Consider the following 18,215-nt stretch of genomic DNA (forward strand, 5'->3'; position numbering starts at 1 on the left):
TCCTCTTCTAAAATCTCTGTGGAGTGTTGTTTCTGGGATGATTTTTAAAAACTGTCATAGTATAATTTTCTAAAAGGCATTGTGAAATTTCTGGGACACTGTAACTATTTGGGCATCCTCCTCATTTTCCCAAGTGAATACCAGGAAACTGCTGCCCAGTATTGCTCTCCAGACAGCACTGGTCTGTTTCAAAGCAACATGAGGCATCTCTCTGCTGATTACCAGGGACTAATTCTTAATACTGGATACATAATAAGGTGAAAGTAAAGATGCATCTTATTTACGCATTCCATATTGAAATTGGAACGGAGGTTAAACAGAGTAATTTTTTTCTGCTTTTACACATGCACAGACACAGCAGACTTGTGTCTGCCTTTTCAGATGAACTCTGCGAGATGTCTTACTGTTTTTTCCTCTCTCTCATCTATCTCTAAGGCTGCCTGAAGGCTTTGTCAGGATCTTGAACTTTTTCTTAAGAATCATCTCCAGTTTCTACCTAACTTTTATAAATACTGATGCCCGTTGACCTTGGCTAGGTGGAGCTAACTCCTGGCCAAAAGGTAATGGGATTCGATCACAAGTGTCCCAGGGCTTATGTATGAACTGGACATTTAACCTACTGTGACAGAATGGAGTGCCTATTTTGAGTGGTGATTAAAGTAGCTTGTATATCCTAGCAAAAATTTAACAGGAAATTACTATAGGTTTATTTGAATTCTTTTTGCAATAAAATACTTTGCATCCACCCTGATTTTGTGCCAGATTATTTGGCAGTTTCACTTGCCTTTCAGTTTCCAAAGTGGGTCTCTAGTGATGGGTCTTTGGGGTGAGCAACAAAGTAGGTGTTGATACATTCCCTTCCCAGCAGAGCTATTTAACTTGTATCAGGTTTCCCACTAACATCTTAATTCCAATTTCCTGCTCTGGGCCTCTTCTTCTCTGGGTCATTGTTTCAACACTGCTATATAACCATTTACTCCCCTTCTTGGTTCCTGTCCCTGGTGAGTGTGTACTGGATTCCAACAATGAATAGTGAGCAACAATGCATAGTGAGCAACCATGCCTCCTACGGGTGCCTGGCACTTTGCTGAGGTACTGAACTTCTTTGGCATCTTGTCACATCTAAACAGTTGTTCCCATAATGCGTGTGAAGACAAAGTAGGAAAAGAGGAAGACAAAGCCAAGAGCTGTTATGTATGATATGGATTCCCCTACTAGAGAGCTGGTCTGCTAAGTTCAAGGATGATAACCTGACCATGTCTTCTGATCATCTGCCTACCTGGAGATACCATTTTCTGTTCACAACACCCTAGGAATGTGCATTTCTGCCTTTCTCGTGCTCTAAGACAAGAAATCTAGTGGGCAGAATCTCTTCACTTCCACACCAGCAGTAGATAAGCCTTTATGCAAAGCTGCAAGGTGCAGGGAGGGAACTTTTTTTTTAGCAGGTTTTCCTGCCGTATTGTCATATTTGCTGATCTGTGATCCAAAATCCACAGCAATATTTTACGCTGTTTTGAATTACACATTGTTTTATTCAAGTTTTTCTTCTTGGGGTCTTTTTGTTAATTGCTGATATTTGATCTTGTGTGTAATAAAACTTACTGAAATACTTAGGGCTTTCATTATCAATAATGCTGTAAAAGTTAGTAAAACATTCTTCTCCTATTTTTAGCAGAGTATCCTTTGCTGTCACACAGGCCTTGCTTGAAAAACATCGGGATCGGTTAGCATAAAGATGATAACCTCTCATCAGTCTTCAGCCTTCTCAGACATTTCCATCTATCATTAAGTATTTCAGTCAAGTTCCATTCATGCTGCAGCTTGCCACAGTATAGTTAAGTATTTGAATTCTTCTATTGATCGTACAAGGTTCATAATAAGTGGAGATGAAGATTGAGTAGTTTTTTCTTCCTTGAACTACGAGGGGAAGAAATAGAAGCGTTGTTAATGCTTACAGTGGTCCTTGGAGTAAAGTTTCCCTGTCTTGTTGCAGGTTGGTGTATGTGATACGTCAGAAGATTTAGTGTCAAGGATCATACCTGAGTGGGCTGCACTCACTCTATTGCAGGAATTTCAAAATGATTGAACAGATCAAGGTGGAGTGGAGAAATACGACTTTTGCTGATGAATGCTGTGGCCTGTAATGGTAAGCAAACAACAAGCATGTGTTTTTTTATCAGTAGTCTCAGGTAAGATTTAGGACCATAAAACCCTGGAGTAATCTGTAATGCACAGCTCAGCATTACAGTCCAGGTAAAAAGTGCTTTCTCAGTGGCTGCACACAGCCCTGGGATTGCTTAGATACTGATCAGTGATAACCTTCACTGGGGTAGTGGCTGCATACTTTGCTCTTTTGGAAAGTTATTCTGTGGACTTCATGTTGCTCTGAGGCAGTAACTGCATAGCTTTTTAGAAAAGTGACTTTTGCCATATCCTGAAGTTTTGCTGTGACTTTCGTATTATTTCAGGTTTTTTGGTATTAACTAGTTCTGTTTTAATACTAGTTAACTGGACTTAGTATCAGCAAATCCAAAGGATAAAGCTGCTTAAGGAGAATTTAAATTAAAGTGTCTGCTTCATTTTGGCTGTTGCCAGGTGAGATACCACCCATATGGCGAGTCAGTGCTTTACATGGTGCAGGTTTCCAGTAGCCTGTTGGTGTTGGGAACAGAAGGGCTGGCTGTGAAGCAAAGCTTTGAAAATGGTAAGATGAAAGATAAAATGAAACGAGAAGAATCATAGTGATTAGATCTGTGTTTAGATGTTCCATTATCTTAACAGACAATCAAAACTTAGTGTGGGGAAAAAAAAAAATCCCATGAGACGTGTTGGTTGTCTGTGGAAAGCTCTCACTACTTCAGCACAGCTCGGCTCTTTCCGTGATCCAAGAGAGCTTACCCGGGCACTCATGAATGCTTGGCTCATGTTGCATGTCATTTGGATCAGTGAAAAATATGAATACAACTCCTAACAATTTTGAAGTGTGTGTTGCTATCAAGTGGGACTGAAAATACAAGATTTCAGAGGTTTGCATCCCATTATCATTGTTTTATTTCAGAATAAGTCCGCAAAGGACCTTTCCTAAACCCAATGCTACATTTTGGAAAACTTTTTAAAAAGAATCGTGTGTGTTTGACTGCTGTTGTGTCCTGAGGTAGGGTATGACTGTAGAAACAACGCTTCTATTAGAAGCATAGGTATGTCTCCTTGGTGGTGTTTTTAATACTTAACCTCCAAGGGAGGGAACTTCCTTGTTGCAAGTGTTAGTTTTAGTTTTAGTTTTTTTGGCGGTGAAGTACGGATGTGGTGGTGCAATAAATGTTGCATGGTTGACATGTGAAGAAATTTGGGGAACATTAAAATTCCCCTGTAATAAATAGTATATAGAAATAAGACTTTTAAAACATGTACTTGATAGGTCGTAAGACCTTGAAGTACTAGTTGTTAAGTAAAGGGAGGATTGGATTTAATCTGTCTCTTTCCCTTTCCCCTTGTTTCATAAATAGTATGAAGGCTTTGCTTTCTTAAACTTAAAGGGCATTTTATACCGTAACAAAAATATTTGTACTGTAATATCACCCTGCAGTACACTGCTCCAGGTACTGATGCACAATCGTGTTCTTTCCGTTGTCCATCTCTTGGCCTTGGGCTGATGTTTATTTCCAAAGTGAGATTGCCAGTGGGTCTCATTGCTTTGGGAGGAATACTAATCTGAAGAAATGATACAGATGATACTGTTGAATAAGCAGAAATTCAGACAGAAACAATAATTTTGGCCTCTGGCAGCAGACACAAGTGATGTTGTTCTTACATTATGGTTTACTCTTACATTTTGGTTATGAAGTTTGGCAAAATTGCTTTAAAAAAAATACTTGGTTCTGTAATAGAACTCTGCTCTGATAACAGAGTACAGTAGGAATATAGTGCTGATTTATGCTTTGAGCGGCTTTAAAGGTCCGTTACCTACTATTCAGTGACACATTTTCAGTGTGCATGTCAGTGTTAGTTCATCTGAAAAATGAGAGACTGGGGAAAAAAAAAAGCCGAAGAAAAAGTTGTTGTTGATGTCAGTGCATTAGTTGAATTTCAGCTGCCTGTATGTATTTCTACTCACTTCAGTAGTGTGGAAGTATTGTAGATAGGAGAGAGAGGTTTTTATCTTTGAGTCACCTTCTCTGTTTTACTGGTTTTAGTTGGACTAAACCTAAACAGCAAGTGATTTCTTATCTTGCTCAGGACAGGTTTTATCTTCTTCCCACCCATAGCATGGCCCTTATCCCTTGCCATATTATGATTGCATCTGTTCTGTGCAAATAGACTATTTACCCTAGAGGTGGGAAAGATGCATTTCTATGTTGAACTGTAACACTCCCCCTAAATAACTAAGTGAGACAGGGAAAACATAAGAGTAATATGTGGTGCCCATTACACTCCTGTTCACGGTGATTTTTTTTCTTTTTGAACACCTGTTGGCATATCTAGCCATTGTTAGAAGGGTCAAGTTACGTCCTTGTACTCTGGCTCTGTCATATCAGCAGTCAGTGCTTGATGGCTTTAGTGAGACAGAAAAGTTGAGGCATATTTAAAATATTGCTATACAAATGAGAGACATTTCATTCTAGGTGTAATTAAGTAATTATATTGAGCTTAGGAAGTTCGGCAGTCTGAGAACTTTTGTTTGCCATATGCTTATAATTCTGTATCCTAAATGATAATGTCTGAAAAAAACTCTTGACAGTTTAAACTTGTCTTTCTTGAAGTGATTTTTTCTTATCGCTAATTTCAATATAGGCTGACTATTACCTAGTGTAATACATTTTTTCTTAAAAAAAAAAAATCTTCTGAAAATATCAGGAATTTTAACTTCTGTAAAACTCAAGGGTATTCTAGTAGAAATTATTGAGGTTTACACACACACTCCATCCCTATTCCTATCTCAGTTGAAAACTCTATTTTTCCCCATAGTGTTCAAGTTAAATATCCTGTGTTTCAGGTTTTTTTTCCCTGCAGTTTGTATAGCTTAATATTGCGGGTTTTATTGCTATAAATAACTGCACAAGCATTCTGCTTTTGATAGAATTAAACTGAAATTACACAATGCAAAGCTATCCTGACTTCTGAGGCTGCTGTGTTCAAAGACATGAATTTTAAATAGGTCACTGAAAACTTAGTGGAATATTGACTTTTGTAGTGGTAGGTTCAAATTTAAACCAGCTAAAGTCAGAAAATCTATCTGTAAGATGTGACAGGGAGTCTGGGAATCATGAAATAATCACGCATCTTGGGCTTCGAAAGATGCGAAGCACAGCTCAATTCCTTTCTGGTGTGATATATCTTTTTACACCCTGGAGTTTGCTGCTTATGAAAACCAGTATTATAAAAGGACTTTCCCCCTGCCCCACCCCCAGCTGAGCCAGACCCAGCAGTTAATTATAAGGCTTAATAGATTTGTTGGTTGAACCATCATGTGTTTGCACAATAAACTACCTTTAGAACTGATGAGAGACATAGAACTAATGAGACACATAGGGTTTACCACTGTAAACCCTCCCATGTAATTCAGTAACACCAGTCTGGTTCTATGGCTTCTTCTTTCTTTTTACTAACTTAGTTTGTGAGCTAGTCTTAAATTACAAATCTTCAGTTTCCTGAGCCATCTTCTGTCACCATTTCTCTGTCCTGTCTGGATCAGCAGCGTAGAGATTTCTTTCTGTGACTGTAATCTCTTTCCTCAAAGCACATCCTGTAATAATAGCGGTATTTAAAAATGAGCAACAAACCCCCCAACTCTAGAAGTTATATTCTTGGTATTCTTTTTCTTAGGCTGTGGACCCATGAGAAGTGATGAGTCAATTTAACAACTCACTACTGCCCTTGCTTTCCTACTTGTGGTTTGCCTTTCCTTTCCAAACACTGGGACAGCTCTGGAGCTCATCTATACCTCTGCTAGCTGTCACTCTGCACCACCCTGACAGAGAAGTGACCTGCCAAAAATAGCTTTCTGTTGTTGTATTTGGTGAATAGGCTCCGAAGAGAGCTCGACGCATGCAGGAGCTGGGTGCCCAGGCAGGCCAGCTGCGCAGTTGGCACAGGACAGGAGGTCCAAGTGGGTGAGACCTCCTCCTTTGGGTGGTCTGAGCTGGCTGTTGGGCTCAGGTGTTTGTGAAAGCACAGCCTCTGTTATTTCACATCTTCCATTTCTACTAGTGACTGAAAAACTGTTTTCAAATTACACAACTTATTCCTGTTTTAAAGGCTATTGTGGAACAAATGTCATGAGAAGAAGCAATCTACTGAAATAAGAATGTGAATAAAAAATGTTCAGTTTCAACGCTTTCTTTGCAGTATATTTATTGCTATCATTGCCGTGGCTCTCAATGTTCAAGGGTACAGCCTAGGTGATAGTGTCGTATTTTACCCTAATTGTTCTGACACGCGGTGGGATTTCTTTTGCCTCCTGATTTTTTTTCCAAATGACAGACTACTTTTTTGTATTGATTTGGCTTTTTTATGTAAATATACTTTTGAGTGATGATGTGTTGAAGTGGGTATGCTCACTTTTTGTAAGAAAATAGAAGGTAAACATAAGTAAGGTTTTTCTGTATTGCAGAAGGAGGTCTTCAGAAATTAAACGTATTTAAGGAAGGTGAAATTTTACATGAAAACCTTCAAAATATTAAAAAAAAAGGTTTACCTTTGTAAAGAAACTTACCTGTGCAAGTAGTATTTACCACTGCTAGCAGATAGATCATTAAAAACACATCTGTTCTCCATTTAATATTTTTGTATGAGTAGAAAAAGCTAAGGTGACTGCAGGCTAGCATTTGAAAGCAAATTCTAAAAGGAAGAAGTGTTGTCTTTTAATGTGAGTGGTATTTCCTGTGGTGACTGCTATGAAGTACGTTTGGATTGCTAATGTTCATTTCCTAGACTGAATTAGTTGTGGAGTCCACTAGACTGGAGATTATTTTTGCCTGAGATTCATAATTCATCTACTAATCTCCTTCAATTATTCTACTGGTTGTTTATAGACTCCTGATTCCCTTTTAATATCTGCTAATGGGTAATTACGGTCAGCAATCATTCTTGTCATGGAAATTGCTAAAGTAATTTCTGAAACACTGTTGTCATTTGTGTGAAACAAAAGATGGAATGGAAATCAAAACTGTACCCTCTGTCTTTGGTGCTCCAGTAGTTAAAGATGGAAAAACTGGTTTTGCTTGCTTTTGTGCAGCAGTTACTGAGAGGAATAAGGCAATGTATGTCACTTCACTTGGTTCTTGCTATTAGGGTTTGTTTTAGTATTTCATGGGTGAGACTGCTTTTTAGTAAACAGACAGCTTTAGGTGAGCAAGACTTTAGTCCTTGGCAAATGAACAGCTAAGTGAAAAGATACTTAAAAATTGTTCAGGCGGTTACTGTGGATGTGTTTGTGAATACATCGGTAGTTTTGAAATGGAGAACAGAACCGCAACATACTCAGATCCCATTTGGAAAGGCATTAACTTGATCAGTAGCTGCTGTGAATCGTTCTCCCAAGAGAGGGGAGAAAAGATGTGATCACTGCCCATCTGTGCATCCTGTCGCATGAGTGAGAGAAGTGGGCAGGAGGGTCCAGGTTTACCAGATCCACTCCCCAGCCTGCGACCGAGCTAGCACCTGAAAACTGTTCGTGCTCTGCAAATACAGAGTATAAATGAGGGCCATCCCAAGAACTGTTTTGTTGTTAGCAGTCTGATTTTTGTATCAGGTAGCACATCATTCTTTCTGTTGCTCCACCTTGCATTGCCAGGGGGAAGAATGCTCTTTGGGCCCCAGTTCGAGAGAAGTCACTGTGGTGAGTAGCTTTCTGCTCTGCTCTCTTGATGCCTTCAATGTTCTCCTGTTTCTCCCTCCTCCGTCTGCCCTGGCATTGCTCCTTGCAGACAGTTGCTGGGGAGGAAGGTGCTGAAGTTACCCCATGCATCAACACCCTTGGGCTGATGTGTGACCTGCAGTGCTTTAAAAAACAGAAAAAGAAAAAAAAAAAGAGGGTCCAATGCAGTGTGCCTGAAACAACTGCACCTGCATGTTGTGGGGGAAAACTGATGGGCCTCTGCTACTTCCTTGAGCTCTAGATGGAAAGTGGGTGACCAAGAGGTAGTTGGGACGGATGTGCATAGAAAAGCAGTTCCTACCTTTGGCTCCAAGCAGGCAGTGGGCACTAGGGACTTTCTGGAGGCGAGGCAGTTGTCCAGACAGCAGGAAAGGTCACTGGAACTGAAACAAAGAGTTGCTGGATAGTGATCGCTAACTACTGCTGGTCGAAAGAGTTGGGGCACAGGGGCAAGACCCTTTAGTGTTATTACCAGGACAAAGACTCAAGCCAAGCTTTTAATCTCAATATATTTTGAGAGGCATCTTGAGAAGCCTGGAGCTTCACAGCATTTGCCCGTTCAGTATTGTTTCAGAGAAATAAAACCTTTGCAGCCAGAAGCTTCAAGGGTCTTACGAAATGCAAGAATTTGATGATTCTATTTCAAGTTGATAGAAAAATCAACTTGCTTTTTCCTGGCTGTTCAGTGCTTGCTTCATCTATGCTGGTTGGAGTATGCACAGGTAGGGCTGAATGAATCGCTGGGAGGCAAAATCACCTCCATCTTGCAAACTTTTACATTATTTTACAGATGGTCACCTGACCAGAGAATGAAATTTGAGGTGCTGACAAAATTATTTGGGTGACAGGTGGCTATTAGAATGGAAAATACAGTGCTGATGCACCTTGGAAAGTAGTAATAGCCTATTTAGAAAATAAGATAGGAGGAAGAATGCTCTGTTTAGTAACTAGCCATATTATGAAAATATGCCTGCAATGCAAATGCATGGGGGGAAGGCTGTTACCTAGTGATACATTGCATATTGTTTATGACAAGGCTGGAGATGGGAAATGAGGGAAGTCCTTGCTGCTTTGGAGGCACAAGGAATTGTGTTCTCACCCCATCAGCTGATTTGCTTCGTCTGCCCTGAACTTTCTGCTTTGCCTCAGTAAAGGGTTGGTCTGTGTAATGCATGTTCCCAGATTAGTTTTCCTTATGAAGAGACTTTCTTTTGTAGCTACTTACCTTGAGGAAACTGCAAAAGAAAGAGGCTTCTCTGACTTTTATAATATGACTTGTTAGTGTAGCCCATGAGACCATGTTTCAGTTACTTTTCTTTAAAACACGTGGTCTCTATAGGCTCTGTAGTATGGTCATGTCTATTCTGCAACTGTTGAGTCCAGGCCAATTCTTAAGAAAATGTTGTGTATTGCTCAAAGCACTGTGGACAGTTTTACCTAGCCCGGGAGAACAAAAGAGCTTCAGTGCAAGCCTAGTAGCCTAATAAAATGTTTGCTTTCATATTTTTTGTAACAAAATTCTATGGCTTTGTAAGTAGGAGACCGGAGAGTTTAGCGATGCTTGAAAATTCCTATCTATGGGAAGGAAAGTATAGAGCAGTCAAATACCCAGATTTGTGGAAGATAGAAATGTTGTCTTTTTTGCTTGCAAGTGAAAGGTGGCTCTGCATGTCCGCCAGGTCTTGCCCAGTACTTACCTCAATAAATTTCTATTGCTGAATCTGAACACAACCTTGTTCCCAGTGGCTTGAAACAGTAGATTTGGAAGGCTGTAGCTGTTCTGATTCATGTTCTGGAAGGAATTCTATTGTCCAATTTTTTTATGCCTATCACATGTCCAGTGTTTGTTCTTACATATTCACTGGGCAAATTTCTTTATCTGACTAAATGTTTTTCACGTTAATTGGCACGCAGATGGCTGTGGAGCTCACCCAGATCTGACTAAATTGTTTTCGTTTGTTTGGTAGACGTTCCTGTAGGTTCTCAGCGTGGTTTCCAACCCATACTGCTGGGGTTGTTTCTTATATATACTAATCTGGTTGACAGATTGTTCCTTCTCCTTTCTCATTCTTCAGAACACAGTGAAGGCTTCTAAATAAGGGAGGCTTTTTCTCAATAAACTGATGATCAGAGCTCCATGGTTTTATGGCAGCAGCCCAGATCCAGTCCCCATTTGGCTTGGTGTGTTTGCCACTGGTGCTTCTGGAAGTGCTGTTTGGTTTTTGTGGCCTGTTGCCGTTTCAGGGTTACACCTCTCTTGTGGTGTCAGAATGGCACATCTCCAAGAAACAATGACCAAAAAAAGCAAAAGTGATGCTGTGGTGCATAGTGCTCACGTGATCCTTAAATATATAAACAGGAGTGTGTTAAATTGATCATTTTACTAGTGCGTGATGCCATCCGTGAGACAATCTTTTTCTCTCTCTCAAGTCTGTCTTCTACATTTTCAGAAGGTTGCTGGAAAAATTCAGAGAAGGGGGAAGGGCACAAACAGTGGTGAGTTTCAGCTAAGTCTATTAAAGTTTCTTAAACAAAAGATTGTCTTGTATGTTAATGGAAAGAGGTAATGCCAGTAATGTTAAAAAAAAAAAAAAAAGGCAAAAAGCTCTTTAAGTGTTTGTAGTGGTTTTGGAGCTGAAATACAATTCCTGTACTAATACATGTGTGTGTGCATATTTCTGTTTTCGATTGTAAAATGATGATTGGCAGGTCATTATGTTTGTCACGTAAAAATGCGTTTATTCAACTAATGCATAATTGCATGATTCTGAAATAGCTATTTTTGTGTGTTGCAAGTAATTTGCAATCTAAAAAATATTTAACTTGTACTGAAGGAGCACAAGTTGCTCTGTGGTACTTTTTAAAAAGGGGGGTGGTAGTGGCAGTGGGACATGGGATGCAAATTAAAACTAGTTCAGAGTTGAATTGTTCATCTCAAAGTAGCATTTATGCAGTGTATTATAGATTCTTGGTAAACCAATAAAGTACTGTTTGGGGGTTTCTTTACCTCACAGAGTTTTGAGAAGAAAATGCTATGACCCAGGAGTCATTCATAATTACTTGTAATGTATATCTATGAAGATCAGCGGAGGAATAAACAAATCGATAAGGTAACAATCTCTTTTTTTTTTTTTTTTTAATTAAAATGTATTAAACCATTGAAGAGACATGTCTCTTCAACTTGTAAAGCTCTTAAATAATATTCAGAGATAGTTGCAAGCTGACATTTGACATCTTTTTCATCTTTTGAACATTAGATAACTGAACCACAGCCACACAGTATAGTTCTGTAGAATAGAGATTGTTCCTGGTATTGTTTTTTTATTGACATAGTCAGAAGAATAAATTATAGAAAGCAAGCTGTGAAGTAATTTTTCTTGGATTTCAATATTAAGTAGCCCAAGACAGGATTACTTGTCTCTCATAATTGTGAATGTATTACTGCTTAGCAATTAATAGTTATTTTTAGAAAATTGATTTGGTTCTGCTAACTGGAAAATAAAGCTGCCTCTCAAAATACCTATTATCATAAAAAATATCCTCAAAATCATATTTCTGCAAGTATATTAAAGAATTTTTTCATTGTTCTTATTCTGAAAAGACACTTTTAGAGGGAACTGGGACAGCAAGCCTGTTGTCTCTTACGTATAGTGGATCACATCAGGCAGTGCGTTCCTGCACCTCTACCCTCATGGTAAAGGAATTCTTCAGGCTGTTTAGTGAGTTGTGTGCGCCTCTGGTGCATCACAGTTGTAACTTTCCCCACTGTCTATAAGGAGTTGTCTTTGTTACTGAAAGATGAATTCAGATTAAAATACTTGCCCCTGTGCACACCTTCTGATAGTTTGCTTTTCAGAAAAAACTGGCCTACATTCAAGTGAAGTAATTCTGCGGTCCAAGTAATTCCAAGTATGACTTGGAAAATGCATTAGGGCATGATTTGAATGTTTCAATTTCTTCTTGGCATCTCCTTTAATTTAAGTGTCAGTGATTTCTAAGATGCGTTCATACACCTTTGCAAGAGCATTATTATGCACTTGCAGATGGTATGAGTACCAGAAGAATTTTTTCAGGTGAAAAATGGTAGGCCTTTTATTATGAAGAAAAGCTCAGTAATAATCAGTACAGGTGAGATATTAAGTGTACCATTAACTATACATGGGAAAGATGTATTGAAAGATGTCTTCAATTTTATTTCAGTTTTTAATACGTATGTGAGTTTATTCTGGGTGTTACTGAATAAAAGTGATGCAATAGGGTCTTTTCTCTTCTTGTGATTAATCCAAGTTTGTGATATACTCTGGGCAAGTAGTTGTAGTTACTCATTTTGCTGCAAAAGTTCACTTTTTTTTCTGTCCAGTCTCAGTATTGGTATATCTGGTTTTGCCTGCTTGGTCATTAATAATTGGGTAGTATGCTAGTGTTTGTCTCCCTTTACATAGGCTAAATCGCTCAGTATGGTTTCTGAAACTTTTTCCTTAACACCACTTCTGGTTGTAGTGTGAATGCAGTCTAAACACATGTGTGTAGTTAAGCATTTTGCCTTTTGAGAGTAACTGGCTAGGATTTGGCTTTTCTACAAGTCTTTTAGTGGGTTCTTTCTCCCCAGAGCAATGGCCTTGGGCACCATGGTGACGGCAGTCAAGTGGCAAAGAAGCTGTTGTTCTGTTATCAAGTTTTAATAAGACTTCTTCTGAAATCCTGTTTTTCATGCTTCCCTCCATCCCATCCCCCTGTTTTTTTTGTTTTATGTCTCTTGGCATTGAGTGAACTATATTCATGAATCTATTTGAAAAACATTGGTCATTAGTAATTAACAATACACTTCATTCCTTAATGTTCATTGTTAACAGAACACACCTATTGCCTTGGAAACACTATTAATTCAAGTTGCATTAAATATATAGAACTAGATATTAAGTATCTTTAAAAAAAAAAAGTTTAAATGAATTTTGGCTTGGACAGCTGTATTCTTTTCTCATTTTCTATGCCTTTTATTTAAAGTGTGAAAGGAATAAAAAAAGGATTTCTTAAAAATCAAGATGCATGTTTTGAAAAAGAATACAAACAATGTGTATGTGATTAAAGATTTTTTTTATATATATATGTACATACACACAGGCACACACGTCACTTTGAAAGAGTTTTTAGTATTCAGTTACACAACATGCTCATGGAAATTATGTCATTTGCTCAAAAGGAAACAAAATAAATTTAGTACGTTTCATATGAAAATGTTTCAGTTGCTAGAGAAAGGTGCAGTGGTGTGTGCAGAGCAGCCATTGGCAAGCGCTGCCCGAGCCCTGCCTCTGTGGCTGCTGGGCAGTGTTGCCCACGCACGGGGCTGTTGGGCTTCCACCCCGCCAGCAAGAAACAGTTTTTGCTCGCTGGTTAGAGCGTGCAGATAGGAAGTTTAAGGAATGTACCCCTGTCCCCCCGCCTTGGGAAACACTGTGTACACTTAACTGAATACATTAATTTAATAATACTGTCTCTCTGCAGAGTTTATCCCAGGAAGTGATATTCAAGCTTATGGAAAGGAGTTAGAGACTTGCAAAATAATAATTAAGAAAAACCCACGCCAAAAGCTCCTACCTGCACAAATACAAGTTGATCTAGAGATTCATGTGTAGAGCTGATGATGAATCGCCTGTGGTTTTGGGGAGGCTTTTGCTTTTGATTGCATTGGAAATCTGAAGTTAATGCTCATGAGAAGTAAAATCAGAGAACGTGGGTTACTCGGTGTGCCTAAAGATTGCAGAGGCGGCAGCGAAAAGACAAAATTTCTCTTTGAAGCAGTAGCTTCAGCTGTGTCTTATTGTGTGCACTGGGAACTGAGAGAAATAGCAGCCAACCTGGGAGAAAATGCCAGCTAAAGGTAAATACTTCTTCAATGAAAATGATGACTGCAGCATATCAGACCCGCTCTATGAGAAGTACCGCTATACAAGCCAGCAGCATCCACTCCTGCTATTGCTGCTCTCCATTGCAATCATCTTCTGGACTACGCTAATTATAATCTTTTTTGTCACTCATGTGAGTATACTTTTTTCTTTGTGTTTGATGTTTTTGAAGAAGATGAGGAATCACTATAACAGCACAACAGCACAACATTGCTGGCTAAATAATTTTTTGAGCCACATGGTATCAAAGTTGTGATGTTGAAATAAATCAAGTAATTGTGTATGTAATGCTGTGTATGTTTTTGAAGTGCAGGGAAGAGAGGAGACTGTTGTCAGGCACAGGCACAGTTACTATAGGGGTTGTTCTTTCCTTCCTATATGTTATGAACAATTGATAATCTATGCTAAATGGTAGCTACGGTAGTAAATAAGTAATAAAGGGGCCAAGGAAAGAACAAGAACGTAAATTTATGTCCTGCATTTCTCATATTTTCTTTTTAGAGTCATCTAAGAAATGTAAATAATACAGTGATCATTGGTTATGAATTCCTGAGGTGATTTTTTTTTAAGGATTTGTAGATATTAATTCCTATTCTTTTTTTTTTTCCCCAATAAAACCACAACAGGAATCTCCCAGTACAGCAGGTGATCTGCTGAATCAATAGTTAGCAAAGAGCAGGGATCCTGTAGGCATAGGAAAGTTGCAGCTTAAAGAATTTTTTGTTGTGTAGCATAATATGAATTTTCTGTGAAGAAATTAGGTGTTCTTCCAGCCAGCCCAGTTGACAGCTGGTAAAAAGGGGAGTTGATTTAAGGATAACATTGTGAAGAGGTAATAAGGAAGCTGTTATAATCCTTCATTGCCTTTTAACACTGCTTTCCAAGTGCCGTGCTTCATGATAAAGTGTCTTTAAATCTCTCTTTAGCAACAAGTCTAATCTTACCAATTGCACTTGTATCCCTTTTAGCTTTTATTTCTTAAAAAAGGAAAGAAGTAGCAACACTACTTCTATGTTACAAGTCGTCTCCTGTAAAACTTAGGAAAAGAGCTGTTGCACTCCTTTTTAGCAAAGCTTGAACTCCTTAAATGCATTTCTTTGGGTACATCTGCATTGTACATTATAGTATAGTTAGAATTTGGCTTAAAAGACAAAACCAAAAACACTAATTTGGGAAATAATAATGGTGGAACTGGGGTAGACTGGGTATCTATAACAGTATTTATTATATTATCTCTGTATGTGTGAATATCTGAACGTGTTAATGCTGCCACAGCTAGACTACTTAGCTTTAAAATTTGCTAACCTGAGTTCCTTTCTAAGCTGTTTCCAGGACAGTATAGATGCATTTTCCATTTTTTCTAAAGGGGACATTTAGACCAAATGTAACACTTTGTTTTGCTTTTGCAGGAAGCACATTATCATCGTGCCTTCATTATTGCAGTATGTGCTGCTCTTGTCATATTTGCAGTCATGTACTTACTTTTATGTATTGAATCCCTATTTCGGAGATGGCTAACATTATTTGGAGTTATGATTTGGATTTGCTTCTTAATAGTAGGATATGTATCTCTTTTTGAAAAAGAAAATGATTATCAACTCTGGGAACAGGTATGTATATCTTGTTTATTTAGGTCCTCACATAGAACTGGTAGTCAGTATATATGAACATGTGTGCTTTATTTTTTCTGAATGTTACAACTGCATAATAATTTTTTCCGGAGATTTAGGTTCATCTTCCTAAATTGGTTTTATTGGTTTATTATAGTCAATTTTTGTTAGTATTTTTTATTATAGTGAAAATACCGTTCAGCTGAGAAAATTGGATGATCGCATAAATCTGTGTGGGAATTGCATCTTTAAGTTGTAATTGAATTGTATTTTTATTTAAGATTTTTACTAAATCTTAATTACTATGAATTAATCTTTGAGAGAATGTTTTATTAATAATACTTGCTTTGTTAATTTATATGGGTCGAAGTGGTGTTCAAGAAATGTATAAAGGACTCTAGAGCTGGGTGTGCCCTAGGGAGCATGTTTTCAAATCAATGGGAGAGGTGAAGTGAACAATAAGAATTAATGACACATCCTGGCAGAGCTGGGTGTGGCTAAAGTTCATTGCTTAGTATCTCTGATGAGAAGACAGGCGATTTCATGATGCCAAAAATATCATAATCTGTAGGAAACTCCTCCTAAGCTCTCATAATGTAAACAGAAGAGTTTTTAATGAAATAAAAATGACTTTTTGTCTTGTTTTACTGACTCTTCCCCTTCCCCTCTTTATTTCAAATAAAGAAAGATATAAATTATCATTTAAACAACCAAAATCTGATTTGTATTATGGCCTGGATCCAGCACTGTATTTACAGTTGCTACTCAGTATTTTTTAACTTAAGGAAGAAGCTATTACCTTGGGGAAAAAACAAAATTTACTATTCTTAACTATAAGTACAAACATGTAACGAAGCAAGATTTGGTTTTGCTGCTTTCAGTGCTGCAAGCCAATGTCTTGCGTTGTTGTCATGTGGTAATAATTCATTAATGTTGATTTAAAGCCTAAAATATAAGGAGACCCTACGTTAGAAAGTAGAAGTGAATAGGTTCATTTCAGACTTTTATCTCAAGTTATGAATTTATCACTAATTAAAGCTACTGTTTAAATGCAGGTATGACCTTTGCTTGTCCGTGCTTATAAGACTATTACACAGCGTTCAGAACATTGTGTGATAGGGTTTGTATGTATGGCAGAAAAAGACTTTTTTAGTCCAGCTAAAATAGTAAAGATAAACATGAAAAGATTACTTTTGTTGAATGAAAACTTTTATTTGCTTGTTTGTTTAGTGTTGTCCGAACCAAGCTATCTATTCTGGCAAAACATTTAAGTGCAGTCTGGGCCTTGAGACTTCCTTGAAGGAAGCTCATGTCTGGAACGGCACGAGTTGAGTTGTAATGATGAGATGGAGCTGAGCCAGGAATGCTCCAATATTTTCCTCTGATCAGGGTGGTTAGTTTCCATATATATGAGCTAAACACTATAACAAATCTATAAATGTGGACTTAAGTTTTATAGACCTTCCTTCTGATCCCTACCTAGCAGTTTAGTGGACCATTGTGCGTTTTGTAAAACCTGTGCAGCTAAATACGTAGTTAGTGGCAATAATGATTGTTCTCTTGTGTCAGCACCAGGAAGTATTGGTTGGATTTTTGGTTTTTATCAAATACAGAGTAAACACACCCGTGATCAGGTGATGTTAAAATTAGATTTCTCACCTTCTCCAAGTTATTTTTCTAATTCTATTCAATATTGCTATCCTTGCAACACACTGTTCCTGATACATGATGTACAAAGTGCATCTTCAGCTGTAATGGATAAATTAAGGATGGAGGACAACTGAAAAACTTAAAGGTGATATGTCATGTTAAACTGTCTTATCTATGAATTTATAGCTGCTAATTCCCTCAAAGCTTTTAGGACTACCACTGTCCTTATGTTTTAAATTGTGCTTTTGAAATGTCAACATTTAATTGTTCAGCCTGCAAATGAGCAAGAATCCTGTTACTTTCTTCCTTGTTCTGTAGTGATTTTTGGCAGGCACCTAATAACATGTATGTGTGATTCCTTTTTTTTTCTTTCTTTCTTTCTTTCTCTCTCTCTTTCTTTCCAAAGGTGCCATTCTTTCTATTCATAATCTTCACAGTTTATACCATGCTGCCCTTTGGGATGAGAGGTGCTGTCATAATTAGCGTTCTTTCTGCTCTCTCCCATATTATTGTTCTAAGCATTGTGGTGAGCATGTCTTCTCGGGAAAATAAGGAACCCATTCTATTTCAGGTAAGAATATACTACTTGGTTAAGTAATTAAATATCCTAGTCGTATTACCATTTGATATTGGCATAACTATCCTGTTTAGATAAGTTCCAAACTTCCACATGGATGTTCCAAATTCAGGGATTTGGAGCTTGAGCCCAATGTGTTTTGCATGCTTTTCATAAAATTGCAATTCTTCTCATCTATAATGCATTTTTGGTTTTCTGACTTAAGTGGAAGAAGCAGAATTATTATTTTAATCTTTTAACTAAGTTACTCAAAATATGACAAACTTTGTCACAATCATTCTTCCCAATCTGTGCTGTTTCAGATGGGTTCTATCTAACTTCATCTGGCACTGCCTACAGGGTGGATCAAAAGGGCCATTGCTGCCCTGGGGAGTCAGCAGGGCCTGGGAGTGCTACTGGGTGCTTTCAGGGTTCCTAACACTCATTAATAGGGTGTGTTCAAAGGAGCACCCCAGCTCTTTTGATGCAGGTGTGTGTCAGACTTCACACAGCACGCTGATGCATGAGTTTGTAGACTGGTTTCTCCCTAAATCAAACACTGGTGCCTGCAAATAAATGTTAAATGATATAGCAGAATTTTCTGTTTCATTATACTA

At 38.0% G+C, this 18,215-nt stretch overlaps 1 protein-coding gene and 1 long non-coding RNA gene across 5 annotated transcripts in view; both read left to right on the top strand.

Moving 5' to 3' along the window:
- Positions 1-2,001: 2,001 nt before the first annotated feature.
- Positions 2,002-13,746, top strand: LOC143165676 (uncharacterized). 3 transcript variants are annotated; one of them, XR_012996293.1, is made up of 5 exons: positions 2,002-2,149; positions 7,796-7,840; positions 10,330-10,375; positions 10,894-10,989; positions 13,382-13,746. It is a non-coding gene; the product is annotated as an uncharacterized LOC143165676 (long non-coding RNA). The 3 variants fall into 3 exon arrangements; XR_012996291.1 differs by lacking the exons at positions 10,894-10,989; positions 13,382-13,746 and having other exon boundaries at positions 10,310-10,450; XR_012996292.1 differs by lacking the exons at positions 10,894-10,989; positions 13,382-13,746 and having other exon boundaries at positions 10,330-10,450.
- A 1,500-nt stretch (positions 13,747-15,246) lies between these two features.
- Positions 15,247-18,215, top strand: part of ADCY7 (adenylate cyclase 7) — a 33,274-nt gene continuing 30,305 nt past the window's right edge. Inside the window, exons 1-2 of one of the 2 annotated variants that reach the window (XM_076349278.1) lie at positions 15,247-15,392; positions 17,449-17,613. In XM_076349278.1, the coding sequence (XP_076205393.1) occupies positions 15,255-15,392; positions 17,449-17,613 (303 nt within the window). In that variant the 5' untranslated portion in view covers positions 15,247-15,254. The remainder of the gene's footprint in view (positions 15,393-17,448; positions 17,614-18,215) is intronic. The other variant, XM_076349279.1, reaches the window with a different exon arrangement.

This window comes from Aptenodytes patagonicus, chromosome 11 (assembly GCF_965638725.1).
Source record: "Aptenodytes patagonicus chromosome 11, bAptPat1.pri.cur, whole genome shotgun sequence".
NCBI lineage: Eukaryota > Metazoa > Chordata > Aves > Sphenisciformes > Spheniscidae > Aptenodytes > Aptenodytes patagonicus.